Source organism: Sparus aurata, chromosome 5, assembly GCF_900880675.1.
Source record: "Sparus aurata chromosome 5, fSpaAur1.1, whole genome shotgun sequence".
Lineage (NCBI taxonomy): Eukaryota > Metazoa > Chordata > Actinopteri > Spariformes > Sparidae > Sparus > Sparus aurata.
The window spans coordinates 2,551,148-2,571,588 of NC_044191.1; the positions used below are offsets into that span (position 1 = coordinate 2,551,148).

The following is a 20,441-nucleotide window of genomic DNA, read 5'->3' on the forward strand; positions in this document are numbered from 1 at the left end:
GCTCATGCAAGTGCCACTCACGTCGGCTACTGACACTGATCTATGTTCCTAAGTTATTAGCACTAAATAAGGATCACAAAAGTATTTTTGCAAAACTTTAATATGTCAAATTGTAGCTAACCATTGACCTTCTGGATATAAAATGTCATCACTTTATCATTTTATCGTATCAGACATTTGGGTGCAATTTTGTCTAAATTAGCATATGTGGCCCGCAGGTAGTTGAGTGGTTAATGCCACGAATGCAGTGGACCCTGGTTTGAATCCAGCCAGAGGACCTGTACTGCATGTCACACCCCCATCTCTCTCCCCTTTCTGATCTATCCACTGTCAAATAAAGGTGTCTATGCCTTAAAAAAAAATTTGCAGATGTATTATTGAGGATATCTTTTGTGAGTTCACCATGACCATGTCCTTTGATCTATGACCAACAAATTGTAATCAGTTCCTACTTGAGTTGAAGTGGATATTTGTGCCACATTTCAAGAAATTCCTTTAAAGCATTCTGGAGATATGGCAAGTATGAGACAGATGGTAAACCCTTTAATCTTTGAATAATAATGTCCTAACACTAGTTGAAACAGACTCCTCATATTGTGGAACAATTTAAGTAAAATCAGCAGTTGTACTACAGTCTAAAGTATAATGGTTACAGAGACAGATTTCTCATGCTGAAACACCTACATAATAATTAATGTTTTAATCAATACACGTCAGAAGGATATAGGCCAAATGAACACCTTGTAGTATACATCATAGAATATATAGGCCACACACACACACACACACACACACACACACACACACACACACACACACACACACCTACAGTATAGCAAAACATCCAAGTCAATCACTCACTGGCATCCCTGCTGCTGCACACGAACACACACACACACACACACACACACACAGTGCACAAGGACCAGCATGTAGAATAATAAATAGGGCACACGCATGCACACACACAATATATTTTTCTTCATGCACTGGGCTAAATCTCAAGGGAGCTGCTGTGAAATGGGATGCTGTGTTGTTGCTGTAGCCTGTATGCCTCCGTGCTACGACACTCTGAGTAATTAAATGAGGCGGCACGTGCAGCAGCAATTCTCCCGTTGAACACTCCCCTCCCAGCCTGGATGACGGGAGGGAAGGAGGAGGGAGGGGACAAGAAGATGCAATCATCTCTGCTCTATCTGCTTGACTCCACGCTCTGTTCTAAAATAAATTCCGTATGCTGCACTGAAAAACATGGGATGTCAAAACATGTCAGAGTTCAGTGGACAAAGTGCAGACAACATTTTTAATGGAAGAGCATGGAAGTCTTATCAAGACTGATATTATACTGCACTTCTGCTTGAAACTCATGTTTAAATAAATTAACTGTGGTCCACAGCTGTGCATTACATGAGACTAAGATCATTCTAATGTGTTGAATAAATGTTAATTTTGTTTTATTAGCTACTTGCATAGCTTTATTCAATTCAGTTAGTGGATTTTATAATACCAAAATAATATTTGAAGTTGATTCATTTATTTAAATTTGGGAAGCACTTTAAATATCCATTGTAATGTTATATTTTTAAATCCATTGAGGTTATTGTTATTTCTTGCATGTGCTGTGATTTAAATTGAGAAAAACATATCTGTACTATTCCTGTTTACAGTCAGTGATATCGAAATCACAGAAGCATTATATATTTTTTTTTTTATAAATATAAACTTTGTAACTAAAATGATAATGAAGTACATCATAGGTTTGTCTGGTATAGACCCCATCAAATGTTACATCATCGTCATTTTAATAGTTTTTTCAGTTAAAAGGAAAGTGTGATGCATAAATGGTCATTCCCATGTATCATGAATCAGATCGAGATATCTTTCGAAATAATTGCAGTGTTTTTCTTTTAGCATGTCTTTCATCTGTATGAGTTCATGAGGTTGTTTTAGCAGCAGAATGCAGTAACTTCACCAAAGCAAACAGGAGTGGATCTAAATACGAGTTCATACCAATGACCAATTATACAGAAATCAGAGAGAATTACAAATAAAAGCTATCCTCCAATACAAGCCTGCTTCATATAAAGGCCTGGCAAATTCTGCAGTTTAGGTTGATAGAGGCTCTGGTCACTACTAGGCCCTAATACCTCATAATCAAATTGTTTATAATTAGCATCAACTGTGAGCTGGAAAGAAATGGGATTTGGGTTCATTGTTTTCAATGTAGACAGTTTGGTTCTGGGTGAAATAGATGAGAAATAGGAGGATCTATTTAAGGTTCAATCGTTAAGGCTGGTCGTATTTAAGCACACCTTGAAGTTGTGCAAGGGCATAATAATAATTACATTTAATATATCAGTTACAACTGTTATAATTGTCAAAATGTTTGCCTCGTTTACAAAAAAGGATTCAAAATATAATCAGGAATTGCAGCATTTATTATATTTGAACTGATTTTGGTCCAACCATTTTCCCTTTGATTCCACCCATCTTAATATAATTTCTAAATCACCCTCACTTCTCATTAACATTGACAAAAAAACCTTTACAATGTATCCTCAGTGTGGAGAACTTGCCTTATCTTTAGCACAGTATGTGATGAGACTGAGTTCTCACAAGGATAGGAGAAAGGTTACATACACATTCCCACATGTTCATATAGTACACACATATTCACACAATTTCACCACAGCCACAGCAAAGGCTCAACATGCTCCTCAGGACATATATTCATCTAACAAGCTTTATGATGACATTCAGCTCAGGTTTTAAATGCATCCATTTATTTCTTACCCTTACAGACTGTTACATGTTTTGAAACACTAAATATTTAACACGTGTCAAAGAGATTTTAATAATACATCACAGTTGGCCTCCATCCGGCTATGCCCCATATTGTCATGACCCCACGCAGCTGCACCAGCCGCTTTGCTCTGTGCTTTTAGAGTTCTATCCTACTGCATGTTTTCAGACATGTGACATGAGGAGGGGGAGGAGGAAGAACATGGTGACAAGAGAAAGATGTGTTTATAAGACCAAAATAGAAAGTAAGAAGGGAGTGGGAAGTGGAAGGAAGAAGGGAGGCATACTAGGAAGGAAAGAGTAATAAATAAGGAGTGGAGGGGGGACAGAGAGGAGATATATTATTAAGAAATTAAATAATATTATTCCCTTATGAGCTGGTCATATGCCAGGCTTCTCCCCTGTTTCTTCACTCAGTATGTGAAGGAGGGAGATGAAATGTACAGTATATATGGAGCACATATGGATGGTGCAGTAAATGGATGCCTTGGGAGACATTAACTTCTAATGGCACAGTGATGAAAGGGACAGAGCCGGCACACTGCAAAGAAGGTCCTCTGCTCGTTGACTGAGTGATTTTGCTTTTGTCCTGTATCTTGACATGTGTTTTCTGCATGTAAAGGCTTTTATGCACACAGTGCATGACAAGTATTCTTTGAGCACATAGTTACCTGAAGCACTTGTCTATCCATGTCAGCATGTGTGTACTTTTGAGGATTGGAACATGAGTTAATAAGTGGTTGTTCAACATTTAACTGTGGCAAATTGTTGTCAATTTATGCTACACACACACGATGTGGTGGGAACTGTCTTTAGTCAGTCATTTGACTTAAGTCATTTGGTCGAACTCATAAGCAAGTCCCACGACATTTCTTCTTGGGCCTTCACAGCCAGCCAAGTCACAGCCTTTATACAGAGAAATGACAAAGTATTTGTACCTGTCTAATACTGATCTACTCTGTTTAAAAAGCATGACAAATTCATTGAATCGTAACTATTGATATTTGGTGAAGACAAACAGATAAAAACAACAATAACTTTAGTCAAGCTTATATATTTCTTAATTGTTTCTTTATTATTATTATTATTTTTTATAGATTTCATATACACAACAATCAAAGAACCAAAATAAAACCCAAACATATATCCTCGAGACAAAACAGACACTGACAACAAAAATAAGAAACAAATAAAACAAACCAAAGAATGAAAAAAGTGGAAAATAACACACTCACAATAAACAAAAAATCTACCTAGGGGCAGCTGTGGCTCAGTGGGTCGAGTGGGTCTTCTAATGATCAGAAGGTCACTGGTTCACATCCCAGCTCCCCCTAGCTGCATGTCAAAGTTTCCTTGAGCAAGATACTGAACCTGTCTGAACTCTGTCATCAGTATGTGAATGAGCAAATGTGGCATGTATTGTAAGGCACTTTGAGCTGTCATTAGACTGGAAAAGTGCTATAAAAATGCTGACTATTTACCACAAATTATTACATTCAGATCATACCATTTTTGCTATGCCTTATATTGATCCAGAACACTCTTTTAAAGTCAAATTCTATATGAGATTGCCAGATTTTTAAAAAGTCTGTAATATATACTGTCCAGTGTGAGGTAGCTTGAAAGTTCATTCCGCCAGTGCACTATTACTGGAGGTTCAGATTCTTTCCATTTTAAAATTACATATTTCCTGGCTGCCAACATAGCAAGATCTATATACCTACTTTGATGTTTATTCCACTTGTCAGACATACTAGTTCCCAAAAGACATAAACGAGGTAACAATGGAATGGACACATGTAAACATTGAGATATCAACTGGATAACAGAATTCCAAAAGAAGGAGAGTGAGTCACATGACCAAAACATGTGAAAACATTTTCTTTGTTTCTTACAACGCCAGCAGAGAAATGACTGCTCACTGTTCATTTTATGTAGTTTCTCTGGAGTGTAATAAATCCTATGTATCATCTTAAATAGAGCTAGTTTATGCCTTAAATTGTAAGAACATTTATGAACTTGCCTACAAACGTAAGACCAATCCTCTTTCTGAATTTCCATATGAAGATCTTGTTCCCACTTTTGTCTTACATTATCAGTATTTACTACAGAACAATCAATAAAGTCATGATATAATTTTGAAATAACTTTCTACTTGTCCTGCTTCTTATTGTTTAATATAGCATCAATTTCTGATGGTGTGGGATCCTGAAGAGAAGTATTGTCTGCATGTCTTATTTGAAAAAATGTCCCATTGTCCCATTATCAAACAGATGACAAAATTCTTCAATACCTTCATCATACCATAATTTAAAAGTGTCTTCCACATAGCATGTAATACTTGGGTTCTTCCAAATTGGAGAAAAAGGAGAAAGAGTCTAACAGTTTCTGAGACAATTTACAAATGCTGAGGCTGGAACAGGATTCTTGGTAATTTTATCCACTTCTTTGAACTCAATGTATGGTAAATGTTCCAGACTGTATGGATAAATATCAAAGGATTCTATTCTTTTCCATGAACATAAAATATTTAGAAACCATTGTTTAAACTGGGTAAGCTGAGATGGCAGAAAATAATAATAAAAATTGGGAAGCTTCAGGCCACCAGACTCATATGGCAAATGTGACACTGACATTCGAATTTGTGGGGTTTTATTGTTCCATATAAAGGAAGACACTAAACTCTGTACATTTTTAAAAAAGGATTGTGGTGGAGTAGTCGGAAGATTTTGAAATAAATATAAAAACTTAGGCAACACAGACATTTTAATTATATTAACTCTACCGATCAGAGAAATTGGAAGATGACCGATTCTCTTAGGTTCCTGATATTTTATTAACTAATGGAAGATAATTCAAATTAAAGGTGCCTTCCGGTTTTCTTGGAATAAACATATCCTTAATTGTTTCTTAATGAAAAATATATTCTCTCCCATCACTCTTACTCAGTGAAATATTGACATCGTGACTATGACTTCAAGTACTTCTCTTTCTCATTTTCTATCTATAAGGGGGTATCAACAAGGAAGAAACATGGCTTATTGACTCTACATACATCATACATACACACATTGCTAGATACTTATCCTCTTCTTTTGTGTCCTGCTGTGACCTCATCTGAGGTTCATTTCAGAAAAAAAGAATTGGATTCAAGGATGCCTGAGCTTTCTTCCTTCACACATGTTAAGCTGGTTAAATGACTGATGCTGTTGGGGTCGCAGGAATGTTTGTTTGCTAATTTGATGGCAGAACAAAAGGACTGACTTAGGAGCTGGTTAATGGCTACCAATCTGATCCAAACTCTGTATTGCCCCTCTTATTTTGAAATGTTTAGGCCGGAAAAACGTATTATATTATTTGTGAGTGTGTGGCCAGCATGGCCTGAGAAAAGTATGAAAGCTCAAATCACTCCTATTGGGGGATCAATCAACAATCTTGCAGAGTGGTGTGCAGAGAACAATCTGCGCAACTTCAGTAAAACCGAGGAGCTGAGTGTTGATTTCTTTGTTTTTTTGTTGTTGTTTTCTTGAAGGAGGCAATGAATCCCTTGTCTATCAGTGGAGCTGAGGTAGAACAGGTGAACAGTTTTAGGTTGCTGGCAATCAGCATCACAAAGAACCTGTTATAGAATTCACACATCTCCACCCTGGTGAAGAGGGTTCAGAAACAACTGTACTTCCTGAGGAAAACTCCAGATTGCAAAATTTCCATGCCAAGTTATTGTCGACGCTTACACAGGCAAAATAGTCATCCTGACTGGACATTCCAACCTGCCAAGGCATGTAAAAAGCCCATCCCAAATGGTACTAGTGCTGTGAAAAAAATCAAAATATTGATAAATGCCACTATTGAATATTTGAAATGGTTTCAATATCAACTTACCATATTAGCTACATTTTCTGCTCTCCTCTGAAATAGCGAATTCACACATAACGACAGTGCTGACATAGCTCTAGCTTCAGCAGAGGTGAATTAACTTGATTATGTTCTTGTTATTGACACACAGTAAAAACGCTTTGTTATATAAATCTTCAATATCAATAGAAATTAAAAATGTTATGCCCTTAATGTCCGTTCTTCCTGTGATATTAAACATGCTATTGACTAGCTCTATTTTTTAGGTATTGTACTGAAGTTGTAATTTCCAGTATCGTGACATCACTGATACCCACCTACAGAGCATCAGTGATATCAGCTGAAAAGGGCCCTACCCAAAAATGGTCCATTCGTCATAGTTTTTTTTAATCAATTTACACATTCAACTGCAATTCATGCACTTAATAATGATTATACACCTTTTGTTTTAAGAGTTGATTTTCATGTATATGGAACTTCAAAGTATTAAATCGTGCACTGCATCTAAGCCTAGTAATGTTTGATGTACTGTGTTTCAAGCACATGAATTAGATGGAACAAGGATCATGGCCTTTCACCCACCTAGTGAACGCTCATTCCACTAAATTCTCCGAGCACCCAGCAACTTCAAATAAAGACTTAAGGACACACAGAATGCTGAAGCACTGTCAAGCGTCCAGTAACACTGCCAGCTTTGTTTCGGTGCCCATTTTAACCAACTGGGCTGCTCAGATGAGTGCCAGCGATATCTGCAGAAATAGTTTCTGCGTCTGTTCTATTTTCTCCACTTGCAGCAAGTAAAGGGCAAGAAAAAACACTGACAATCTATTAGAAATGTCTCCAGGTGAGACAGCTGCTCTCCAGGACCAGGACCAACACGGCTAGAGGACCACACAACATCAACCTGAAGGCGCTCATGGTATGTGCAGAGCAGCTGGCAGGAGACATCCTGCATAGTCCCTGTACTCAAAAAGGAGCGTCCAAGAGCCCTAAAGCTTCAGGCCTGAGGCTTTGTCACGTGTTATGAAGACCATCATATGGCTGGTTCTACGGCACTTCAGGCCACTGATACATGACTGCCTGCATATCATGTATCAGGTTGACATCATCATGGAGGATACCATTATCTACCTGCTTCTCAGGGCTTATACACAACTTGAGAAGCTGCAAAGCACTGTCAGGATCATGTTCTTTGATTTCTTCAGATCTCTTAAGTGCTCAAGGAGAGAGATGCACCATTTAGGTCTCATGACAGATGGGCCTACAGTGATGCACGGGTGAAGATAAAAAAGTGGCATTAGGGATGCCAAGTGCAAATACAAACAGCGCATTGAAGAACAGTTCAATAACAACAACCCCCATAACATGTAGGAAGGTATCAAGGCACTGACGGACTACAGAGGGAATACTTCGCTGCCCAGTGAAGACTTCTACCTGCCTGATGTCCTCAACCAATTCTTTGCCTGCTTCGACACACAGAGAGAGGTGACTTCCCCACTCGTCAGCCCACCAGCTGGAGAGTCTAACCTGGATCTCCAGCACCACCAGGTGAGAGCAATGTTTAAGGAGGTTAATAGAAATAAGGCAGCAGGCCTGGACTGTGTACCAGGCCTGGTACTGAAGACATGCACTGAACGGCTGACATAAGTGTTTACGCAAATATTCAGCCTCTCCCTACAACATGCCACTGTTCTAACGTGCCTGAAATCTTCCACTAACATTCCTTTGGGGAAGAATTCACATGCAAAGTGCTTGAATGACTAGTGCCCAGAGACTCCGGGCTATGCACCTGTAGTCATGAAGTGCTTTGAGAGGTTGGTGCTCTCACACATCAGGTGCATCGTTCCACCAGACCTGGACCCACACCAGTTTGCCTACCAGGCAAACCTCTCCACTGAGGACACTGTCAACACAGCGCCCTGACACATCTGGAGAAACCAAATTGCTATGTGGGGATGCTGCTTGTGGACTTCAGCTCCGCTTTTAACACCATCATCCCTCACAAGCTGATCAATAAACTCATAGATCATGGACTACATCCTTGTCCATGATAAGCTTCAGCTTCAGAAGCGGTGCGTCATGCCTGCCTGATGTTGACTTGTTCAGATAGTGTTCATTTAATAATTTCTCCTTGATTTTTGTGCCTCTGATTGTGCCTCTTTTGTTCAGTAGGCTACATCATCCACAGCGAGTGAGATTTGGAAATAACACCTCCTCCAACCTCATCCTAAACATAAGCACTCCACAAGGCTGTATGCTGAACCCAATACTCTTCACACTTTTCAAACATGACTGCACCCCCATCTACACCTCCAACTCCATCGTAAAATTTGCTGATGACACAACTGTGGTAGGCCTGATTGCAGACAATGAGGAGCCAGCATACAGGCTTGAGGTGAACCATCTTGTGAGGAGGTGTGAGGACAACAACCTGGTCCTTAACACCTCCAAGACAAAGGAGCTTATTATTGACTTCAGGGTAACTAAAGGAAGAAGACACCCCTCCACATTACATGGTAATGAGGTGGAATGTGTCGACAACCTCAAGTTCCTTGGAGTCACTAGCCCCTTTCACACGGAGAAGCTGTGTTATCGCCGCAGCGGTGGTTCGCCAATTCTCCACCACTGTGTAATTCACACAGAAAGCCGGCGCTGCAGCCCCTAAAGAGGTGTGACGGTACATGTCATAATGATGACATCTGTGTGATTTCAAGGTGTTTCCCCGGTGCCCTCCTATCAATCTAAACCCGCAGACAGTTTATAATCATATGGATGCTGTTATAATATATTGTGATTGAGATCCTGACCCACCAAACATCCTGGAAAGTGACAAAGTTACGTTTTTTGCTCTAAATTACATATTAGCCAGGGCCGTTCCTGTCTTTTTGAGGGCCCTATGCAAGATGCTGTTCTGGGGCCCCTATTTTGTCAAACTAAGATGGATAGATTCCTAACCCTTTTAGTTGATCCACAAAGATGCAACAGTCTATTACATTTTAAGAGGAAAACAGGCTAGAGTCATGAAAATCTCTCTCAAATTAAAATCAAACATCTTAAGTTGACCCACCCTACCAAGTTGAACTGACAATACAAGGCAAATAATGAGGATCCTCTATAGGTCAATAAATGAAACTGATGCAGTGTTCCTCAAAAATGTTTATTTTAAATTGTAAAATATTTTTAAACTTAAACATCCTGGTCAAGCGGTGCCGTGCTGCTTCCTGGTCCATGGCCAATGTGCTGGACCTGCTATAATTCACCTAAACGGGTGTCACTTCAGTCAATCAGTCTTATGGCATTCACATGTGACATATACATTTTATTTGAGCACTTTCCTAAAGCAAACACTTAAGCTAGCTAAAGATTCAGCATTAGCTCCCTCTCCACCCACATCATGGAAACAAACCTTACACTTATCCTGTGAGCGTTTTTCTTCATCTGGTTCCTTCTCTCATCCTTTTTTCTGAACCAGATGAATAGGTTCGTCTTGATGCCATGGTAATTACACTGTTATTCTCCTCACGAATGCGAATACTGTGTTACCGGCATCAACTCAACTTATCTCGCCTCTCCTCGCTTAGTAGCATAGCTGGTGGTCATAGTTACGCGGCGCGGTACAGACACCGGCCATAAAGCTCTGGCTGGATGATGATTTTCTCTGACCAATCAGCAGGGGTATCACCTTGACTCGCTTGGAACCTCAGCGAAGGTGCTACGAAAAAAAGTAAAAGGTACTTTTCACGACTTTTCCCGGTGAGAAAGAAAAAAGACGAGTCGAGTCAAGCCAGTACCATGCAGTGCAAATGCGCGGGTCACTCCTCAGATATTGCGACTTGAGGGGGCGCCCTAGTGGTGCGGGGGCCCTAGGCACCCGCATAGCCCGCATATAGCAAGAAACAGCTCTGATAATTGCCATCAGTAAACTGGACACTGTCTGACTCTATCACTCATGGGAATGGAGGCTGTTTTCTGCGGGAAAGTTCACTGAAGCCTCGGTCTGGAGGGCTGACCGTCACTGTGATTTATTTCAGACACAAACACTCAGTGAGTTAAAGTATTTTGCCGGTCACAGACGCTGGCAGAAATGTGACGAAAAGTTGGTAAGACAGACAGGAGGACAGACAGCAGGACAGACAGGAAAACAGACACTTCTCCACGAATATCTGCAGTATTTTTTTCCTCATATAAGTTGCAAAAGACAGTAACAGTTACTGCATTACTGTTGTTAGGTCATGTAACATTGCTTTTTGGGACATTTCTCTTAATTTAGTTGAGTGAGGGATCTGTGTCGTAATCAGACTGTCAGACCGACACGCCCTTGATACGCGCAGCCGTTTTATCCATTCACACTGGTTCTGTTCGCCAATGCTGCGCCTCTGATACTACCTCTGATACAACCTGTAGAGGCAGGTCAGCGCCAAAGCAATATTTCACACCTTGCCGCCTCCGAGAGATTTACGCAAATGGGCCTCGCAGTGTATTTCGCCGCTCGCAGACCACCTAATAATGCGTTACGCTAATGTGTAGGGATACGGAGGTTCTACGGTTGAGAAAATGTAGTGCCAAAAGAAAGGGCGGTCTGACGGCGAAGTAAAGCTGGGAGTTTTCTCTATATAACGTACACTTGAACTGATATAGATTTTTTTAAGTGAGCCTTGTTTTAGATGGTTAAAATTCGCTTTGCGAGCCTCTGGGCTGGAGCGGCTCTCTACTTCTCCAAACTGAGGCTGCGCTGATCGATGATTAAGGTAGGGAACAGACCGACTATAGATATGTACTTTATATGACCCCACATCAAAAAACCCGGACTATCCCTTTAACAATGTTAAAACTGCTGACTCTTATTTTTTTATGCTGTTTTTCTTTCTATTTTTTTCTATTTTTTTTTTAATTTTTTTTTTTACTGTGTATATGCATATTTTTTACCATATATTTTATCTGGTATATTTTCCCTTGTTGCTACTGACCTGAGGAGAAAGCCATTCACAATGTCATTGTACATGTGTACAGTGACAATAAAGGAATATATATATATATATATATATATGCATATATTCTATTCTGAATATTCACTGTGGCTGGCTGAGAAACTCTCAGGGATGCAGGACGTGGCATGAATTATGAACTACCTGACAAACAGGCCAAAGTATGTCAGGCTGCAAGGCTACTTGTCTGGTTCACTCCAGGAACCATTGTACCCTCTACCCATTGTTCTGCTTCAACTTGGTAAGATGCCATCGGCAGAAGTTTGCGGACGACTCCTCAATTGTTGGCATCATAGCCATGATAAATTCCAATGCCCGCTGGAATCTGAGGGTCACAGTTAGTGCACATGTATAACCTGCCTGTATCAGTGTACTTTCTTTATTTATATCTCAGGATATCAGGATTTTTTTTGCATATTGCATATTTATGTGAATATTGCCCAGTTATATGCACACAGAGCACAAGTGTACAGTATATAACATTTCTATTTTATTGTACTTAATCTATTTATTTCATTATATTTGTATTCTACATTATTTTATATATCTCTTAGTCAACTCCTACCTCATGCTGCTACTTTTATATTGTATAGTTTTCACAGCGTTCATTCCCTTCTGCTGCAATGCCAAATGGAACTCTCTCCTATGGGGGCTCAATAAAGGTACACCTTATCTTCTGACGTGCAGATGATAGAGAACCCCTCCCTGCAGTCTATAACACAAGTCTATGGTCATTTTAACTTCATTGTTGCAGAGGGAGCAACACCTTTTGCCTTTAGCCTGGTGCTTGGAAAAGTAAGCAAACCCTGGTGAGTGAACCTCAGAGTCCTACTTGATCGTAGGACATTAGGATCTCTTGAATGTAGGCTGGTGCCTCATCATACAGAGCTGTAAATGTGATAACCAGGATCTTGAAGTGAATTCTTACTTGTATGGGCAATTAGTGCTGCAATAAATCTAACATACCATACTTATAGATTAAAGGCCTTTTCTGGTTTTCCACCAGTGTTTCTAGTACGTTTATGTTTTGGAGAGGGGACCCAGATGTTCTATAGCTAATAGCCACACTGACTCATGGCTGGAGCTAATCTGTGCAGTGATGAGGACAGGCTGACACAGACTTGTGGAAAGAGACCATGAAATCCTATTTTCACCAAAGTGGAAACGATTACAATTCTTTTCAGAAGTGACAAACATTCTTGAAATATTAAAGGCAACATTACCTCTTAAGGGCTCATTATGTTTCCTATCGAGTGGCTGATCAAAGCAGACGGCCTGGTTTTGGTGTGTTGTTCTAGAAATATTCATCATAAATAGGACAGAGAAGCAGCTCGGGCCATCACTAAGTGCTTCAGACACAGTGCATAAAGGAAAAAAACACATTTTCACACTACTTCAGACACAAAAAATCAAAACATAGACATTAAATACAAAATTAAGTACACAGTTAAAGACAAAGAGTCCCTGCAGACACTCGTAAACCTTTTTGATCTTTCCCATCTTTTCCCTGCACAACCCTCGGGTGTATTAAAAAGCAGTGTCGAGCTATTCACACTGCACATTACACGTCTTCTTATATACTGTGATGGAAAATAACTGGATGGCCTGACTGTAGGTATAATAATTAGTTCCATGTTTAACTTCAAGTTAATGACAACATTCAGCCATATGACATACAACTAGAAAGTTCTCCGCTTTGTGCCTGACTTTTGACCACGCAACCAAAATTCTAAATGCTAAAACAACATCAGATGTTGTCAACAGAGGGATTTATTTGACAAATCTAAAACAGAATATCTTTATGAATACGCTGAAATCCCGCATGCTGGTCTTAGTAAACTCTCCACAGCATGTTCATGTTTGCCCACCTGGCTGGTGTGCGATTCATTCTAGCAAAGAACAGGAAAGGGATGAGAGAGGGAAACAATCAAACCTGGCTTACACTCAGCTTTCTCAGGACAGAGAGCTCCCTGACGTTGAAGAGACACTTTATGCTGCACTTGTGACCAGGGCCCTAGCCAGGACTGTAGAAATACTGAGGTCATATCCTCTAGCTCTGCTAGGAGAGTGTGTGGGCAATTCTTTGAAGTCTTAATGCAGTTTGAGAGTTTGAATTACTGAAGATATAATGCCAGATAGAGGATAGAGGAAAATTAAATTGAAATTCAACAGAAGATTAGTGACATTTATGGACAACGTTTAAATGACTATTTGTTGATTATTCTTAATTATTTGTTTTTGCAGGGAAATCACTTCCACTGTCAGACAGACAGAGCAGAGGAGCACAGCTGCAGTGGCTGTTCTTGTTGGAGCCATGAACACTGCTTACCTGATGTAAAAGTTTGTTTTGCTTGTTGTTTTTCTGAGTGTGGGGGAAGGAAACAGCCTCATACATTTTAAATTGAGTTTGTTTACAAGGAAAATGGAGGAACTGGAATATATATATATTTTTTTTAAATGAGAAAATTACAGTTTTATTTCAACCTTTTCATTGAAAGACAATTACTTCATATTCCTAGACTCCATGTTGTATACAATTGTTGAAATAATACAAAGGCCATAATATGTCTTTAAATTGTGTACATACGATATGTGCCTTAAAATAAAAATTCTTATTTGCAATACAATATAAAGAAGAGATATTTGTCATTATTGATCAATGGAAAGTTATAATGAGCTTCCTGTAACTTTTTGGTAACAACCACTGGAAACACAACTCTCCTTCTGTGCATCATTTCCTGGCTGCAGAGATACACTTGAAGAATGAATGCACAGAGAGTAAAAGGAATTAGTAAATCTTGTCATTACAATCTCTTAAACAGCACAATGACACAGGAAAGACTGACTTGGGTCTCATATATATGCGAACATATTTACTGACCTGATGCGATCTTCCATGAACCTTGTGTGAAGCCTGGCACGAGACGCTTTTGGAGTGGTGATAACTGACAGCGTTACTGCAGCCGGTAGGCTGAATGTTTAGTAAAAACTGCTGCTGTGCAGCTGAACACATTATCCTCGGTTATGATCCTAACTGACTCTGTGCAGGTTCTAAATTAATAAAGATGAATAATTAGTGAGTTCAGGACTTAAACACAATTGCTCCTTCTGCTTCTGTCCCTGTGGTGTAACTCTGCCTGATTACTTGTTTTGAGTGTGTGGGTCAGGTGGGTTAGGGTCTCTTCCTCACACACAGAGTGAATGACAGGACTGTACATGCACAGCTTGTTACATATACACTATTTGTTGTAACAACTTGCATCTGTAGAGTTCTGCAGCCCTGCTGGCGAGACGATGATGACAACTTTAATTGAAAACATGCCATGCCATTCAGTGGTTTCAACAACTGACCACCTTAAAGGTGCACTGTGTAGTTTTGGGGAAGACATTTTTAATCAGAAGATAAATATATATTTTTTCAGATTTTTGATCCTAAACAAGATAATAACCAAACTCATCATTTTCCTGACTGAAAATCCTGAATGTTTTACTTTGTTTATATGTGCTGCCACTTCAAACAGTGTTCTGGGACCTTATGTTAAGGAACTGGGACCTTAACAGTTTGTTTCATCAGTTATGGAAAAATACAGATTTTATTTTGTTTGTATTATTATCTCATTGATATTTTAGATATTCAAATTCTAAGTTTGAATTTCTTCTCCAAAACTATATTGTGCCCCTTTAATTTAACATTTTTGAGAAGTGGATATATTAACATTTTCAATAAAGACCCAGAAAAAATACAGAGGACATGATCTTGGTGTGTCCAACGGTAGCTGTGGACCTGCTTGTGACTTCTCTTGCTGAGGTCGTTCACCATTGTGCACCCTTATACCTGTCTGGACAAACAAGGTTGAGGAACAGTGTGTAGGTTGAAAAGTAAATATATGACTTCATCCGACTTGCAAGTAATGTTTTTTGGGGAAATGCAGATATGCAGCCTGTGAGGATAACGAGTCCACAGGACTTCATGCCTGTGTTTTACTCTTGCATTTCTGATGCAATAATGTAGTCTAACATTCAGGAAACACTGTCCCTCTCTCTCTCACTTTCCATTCCGTCTGTAGTAGAGCACCATAAACAAAATTAAGGTTTGGTCTGACAATTAAACTAGTGATGGTCCAAGTATTGAATAATGGTTGCTTGTTTTGGTACATCCTGGAATGTAATAAATGTTACAACACCAAAAAATAAAGCAACACAGTCATCAGCTAACGTCAACCACCAATCACCTGACCAGTTCTCCACAGGTTCTCCTCTTACCCATGGCTGTTATTCTCTTCATTCGTGTAGGTTCCTGTCTCTTGGATTCATAATTATATGGATGTGGTCCATCAAGTAAAATCAATATGTTTCTTCTACCTTGTCAGAGGAAAAAGAAGCACAGGGATCCTTCTTCCGAATGGCTCAACTTGATCTAGCGTGGTTGCTCTCCCTTTAGTCACATCACTGACATGAAAAGTATCTCACAAAAAAATGGTCTGGATGTTACTGTAGTGTTTGTAGTGTATATGATTAAATCTGAAGCTATATAGCTAAGTGCTGAAGTACTGATGTTTCCTGTGAGTGCTGTAAGATGAGGATCCAAAGAAACACATTCACTTCCTGTATAGGCCCTCCTCTGCATTCCCATTCTCATTCACTCAAAGGTAGTGACATGGGATCGGATTTGTGTGAAACAACCTTGCCTAGCTACAAGATGCTCGCTATCTGTAGTGGACTGGTGTATTAAGTATGATGTTTAATTTGTGTCAATACGTGTGCACATGGAATCTAGACGCACATGATGTGAGCCCACAAAACAGTATCGTGTGAAACATCCGCATGACGTCGCTCGTCAAGTTCCCTTTAGAGGCGGGATAGAATAGTCAGTGGCTGATATATTTTTCCCCCTTTTCATTTGAATGCTGACCATGAACTTTTGATTGGCTGTTTGGTTTGATCACTGACACAGTGGAAGACGGTTGCCTAAATCATGGAGCATGTAAGACGAAGTGAGTTAAAATTGATCAGAGACCCCATTTAAATATTGTTTCAAGATATACATTTTTTAAATGTATGCATGCTATGGTTAGTGAGATGGTGGATGCAAAAAGAAAGCTAACATTTTCATGCAAAATTTGACCACAGGCCTCACACTGAACACTGAAGTTTGCTAAAGCTTGCTGGCTATAACTAACGTTAAGCTTTAAATTAGCCTGACTAACGTCAGTGCAATTTAGATTCTTGCACACTTTGAACAGATTAACATCACTGTAAACAATTAGATTAATAGATGTCCCAATTTACCAGGTGTGTCCTGGATCCTATGCATTGTCAGATTTATGTACAATGCCCATGGTTTAGCTCTTACATGATCAGATTAGAGCAAAGCTGATTCACAGGTCTCCATTAATAACAAATCTGAAAATCAGAATACTTTCCCAAGGAACAAAGCCCTGATTGGTCTGTCATTAATAGTGTTCTGACAGTGGTAGAGGAACTATTTCTCTTTCAATCTCAGCACTGACTGAACAGAGAGGAACATAATCAGAATCTGCTTTACTGGCCTGTGTATTGGTATGTGTATACATACAAGGAATCTGACTCCAGTTTTACATTGCTTTCAGTGTACTTGTGCTCAAATAGACAAACAGCCAAAAATAAGGACAACAACTGAACAAATAGCTTCTCGAGGAGCAGCTTTAAACACAGCAAATGAACAAAGGTAGAGAGAGTACCAGAGAGTGCAGCAGCGAGGGTACCTTTTGTTTGGGACGCTAGCTGCAGCCGTCGTGATTTATTGAGAGTTACTGTGAGGTGTGAAAGAGCAAGTGAGGCAGAGAAGGAGGCGATAAAGAGATAAATGGGAAAATGAAGAAAAAGAAAAACTGAGTTGTAGAATATATGCATAAGGCAGTGTGGTGCTGACTGTACATGGAAAGGTCATATGATGTGTGCACGAGCAGATCTACTTCTGAGAGCAGAAATACTCTATTCGTCTGCGTTCTCCCTCCCGAGGTCAGTAAGTGGGCAACACAGACCACATCTCCTACCACAGAGCATTAGTCATCCTGCCTTCAGACTAGGAACACACACGATACACACATGACACCAAGACTTTTCACTGCATGACTCATAAATTCAGAGTTAAATGTCACAATTTAGTCACAAGTCCAGTGAGTCCAGGTCTATAACTATGTCATTAAACAAAGAAAATACAGTCAGTACGGGGTCAGATGGAGAGGTTTGCTTCTGTTATTTTTGGTGGTAATGACATTTTGATTATGTTTAGACGATTAGGCAGAGATACAAAGATCGAGCTGAATCAACCAAAATGTTGACTTTGCCTGCTGTGTAGTCTACAGCCGAGTGTAAGACTGCCACACATCAGTTTGACTTAATTCTAAGTTGTTGTGTTATATATATATTCATTTATTTGTATTATTATTTTTTGCTAAGTTTGTTGTTTAATATGCAGATCATTGTGTTGATTCATTAAATCAATTAGTCACTGTGGTAGCCTTTTTATTTATTATTATTATCATCATTAATTTTTGACATCTTTTAGACCAGGCCATTAATAGATTATATTAATCGCTTGGTCTACAAAAATCAGCCAATAGTGAAAAAGCAAACAGTCCAAAACGCACAGACAGTTTAAAGCTGTCAAAAAGGGACAAACAGAGTAAACACAAAAGGGTTTCAGCTCTCAAACGAAGCTTTTCCTTATAAGTCATAATTATGTCAATATGTGCCACCTTACACAATATTGTATTAGCGTCATAATGCCGGTTAATATGGGATAAATAGATATATGGAAGCCAGATCACAGCCGACATGTTTAATAACAATTAATAATGACTCCAAGGGTTTCTGTTACTTCTACCAGCTGGATTCATGAAGAGTTATCATCCCTCGTCAAAGTGTATTAAAAAGGAGAAAAAGTTTTTTTTGAAACATCTGTTTATAATAATCACGTCATAATAATACATGGAACAAATGGCACAAAGTCAGAGAGACGGAGCAGACCTCTCCACTGCGCACATTTCCTCCTTGCGGTTTCCGAGGGCTCCGACCCCGGCCACCGCGAACCCCGGACGGAGCTACTCACCGAACTTTAGCGGCCACGGACGATATAGCATCACTCCTCAGATTCTTCCTTTTAGACACAGCAGTTCCCATGCTGAAGGGGAAACGACCCAGGAGAGAAAACGCAGACCATTCCACTGACTGAAACACGCGAGGTAGACAAACACCAGAGGAGGGAATAAAAATACTCCAGCAGTACCGACGACGAGTATTTGTATCGGTTAAAACGGAATGTTCCAGAAGGCAGCAGGCTGAGCATGGAGCGCAGCGGCACAGCCGGAGGACGAGCGGAGCGAGCCGCGCTGTGTTCTGCTCTCCTCTTCAGACTGAGGCTGCCAGGAAGGAACCGGGGACCATAAAAGGATGGCAGCCCGCCTGCCTCACGCACCGCCCGCACAGGTGCGGGATGGGCAAGAATAGGATAAATACGAAGGCTCATTATATGGGTTGTATATTGAAAAGAAGCAGGTGTGGACACACGAGTCCGTAATCTTAATTAAACTAATTAGATGTAATTATCAGCTGTCAGGGGGGAAAATGCGGCGTAAGTCTTTTGAACGCTGTGGGTGTAATACATAAATGAACAGGTGACATGCTCTCAGCCTCAGCCATGTCCACTGTGATTACAGACAAACATCACATGGAACATGCAGGCCAACATTCAATGCTTCTTAAAACTAAGATATTGAACAAACAACCGTCACCAGCATGCTTATAACGGGCTCACTTTGACAGAATATGGAAGCCCATAATACTACTACTACTACTACTAATAATAATAATAATAATAAAGATATGAAATTAAAAGTCAGAACTGTGATATAAAAAGTAAAAAGTCATAATTATGAGATCCTTTAACACAAGACGAAAAATAGCATCATGGCCTGACCTCCTCTTTTTCAGTTTAATGGAGATTGGTTATGAGCACACTGAGCAGCAACTGGAATCATCCACTCAGTCTCATGGTTATAGAGGGTTGCACCAAAAATGTTGGTTGCATGGAATTGTGACTCACAGATGAACGGTGGATGGTGAAGGTGTTGATCCGAGGACAAGAAACAGACAGTGAAGGCGTGGGAACCACAGCCATGGTCCAATCTGTGTCTGCCACATTTGAGGGTAGCGACACTTAAAATTGTAATCAGTGGATTCACTTAAGGGTTTTCCAGAAAGATGATATGAAATGAAATGTATAATTATTTTTTGATGCATTTGCCATTTCTCTTTACCAGTCACTTTAAAAGATGAATGGACAGTCCTGATACCATCCCCTGTGACTCTTTCCTCCAACTGCAGCTCACCAGGTCGCCTCCCTCAGCTCAGGAGGGGTCCGGGCCCCTCCACTTCCACCACCCACCTCAGTGGAACCATCTGCAAACACCAGGTAAAGCAGCTCGGCCAGACTCTGAAGCTCCATCCACCCTGAGGAAATCTGCTGATCAGCTGTCTCTCATTCACAGAAATCTTCATCACCTAACTGTAAATATGCTATGTGCCAGACTCTCTCAAAACCTCCACCATCACCACCCTCCCCCCAGAAAAACTCAGGCCCTCAGGACTAAGTAACAACAGCCCTATCGTCTTGACCTCTGTGTCATGGAATTGTTTGATCACCTTGTTGAACTTTGTAGGACTCTTGGGGGTCTGCCAGAGCCCTGCTTAGGCCAAGATGGACTTTCAGGAGTATAAACCCAGGTATATATTTCACACAGGAAAAATATTAGATTA

The 20,441-nt window shown here is 40.0% G+C and overlaps 1 protein-coding gene across 5 annotated transcripts in view; it reads right to left on the bottom strand.

The window, feature by feature from the left end:
• The window catches only part of nsmfb (NMDA receptor synaptonuclear signaling and neuronal migration factor b), a 72,151-nt gene extending 52,989 nt beyond the window's left edge, over nt 1–19,162 (bottom strand). Inside the window, exon 1 of one of the 5 annotated variants that reach the window (XM_030418105.1) lies at nt 18,736–19,162. In XM_030418105.1, coding sequence (XP_030273965.1) covers nt 18,736–18,806 — 71 coding nt within the window. In that variant the 5' untranslated portion in view covers nt 18,807–19,162. The remainder of the gene's footprint in view (nt 1–18,735) is intronic. The other 4 variants (XM_030418102.1, XM_030418106.1, XM_030418104.1 and 1 more) reach the window with 4 other exon arrangements.
• Nucleotides 19,163–20,441: the final 1,279 nt, after the last annotated feature.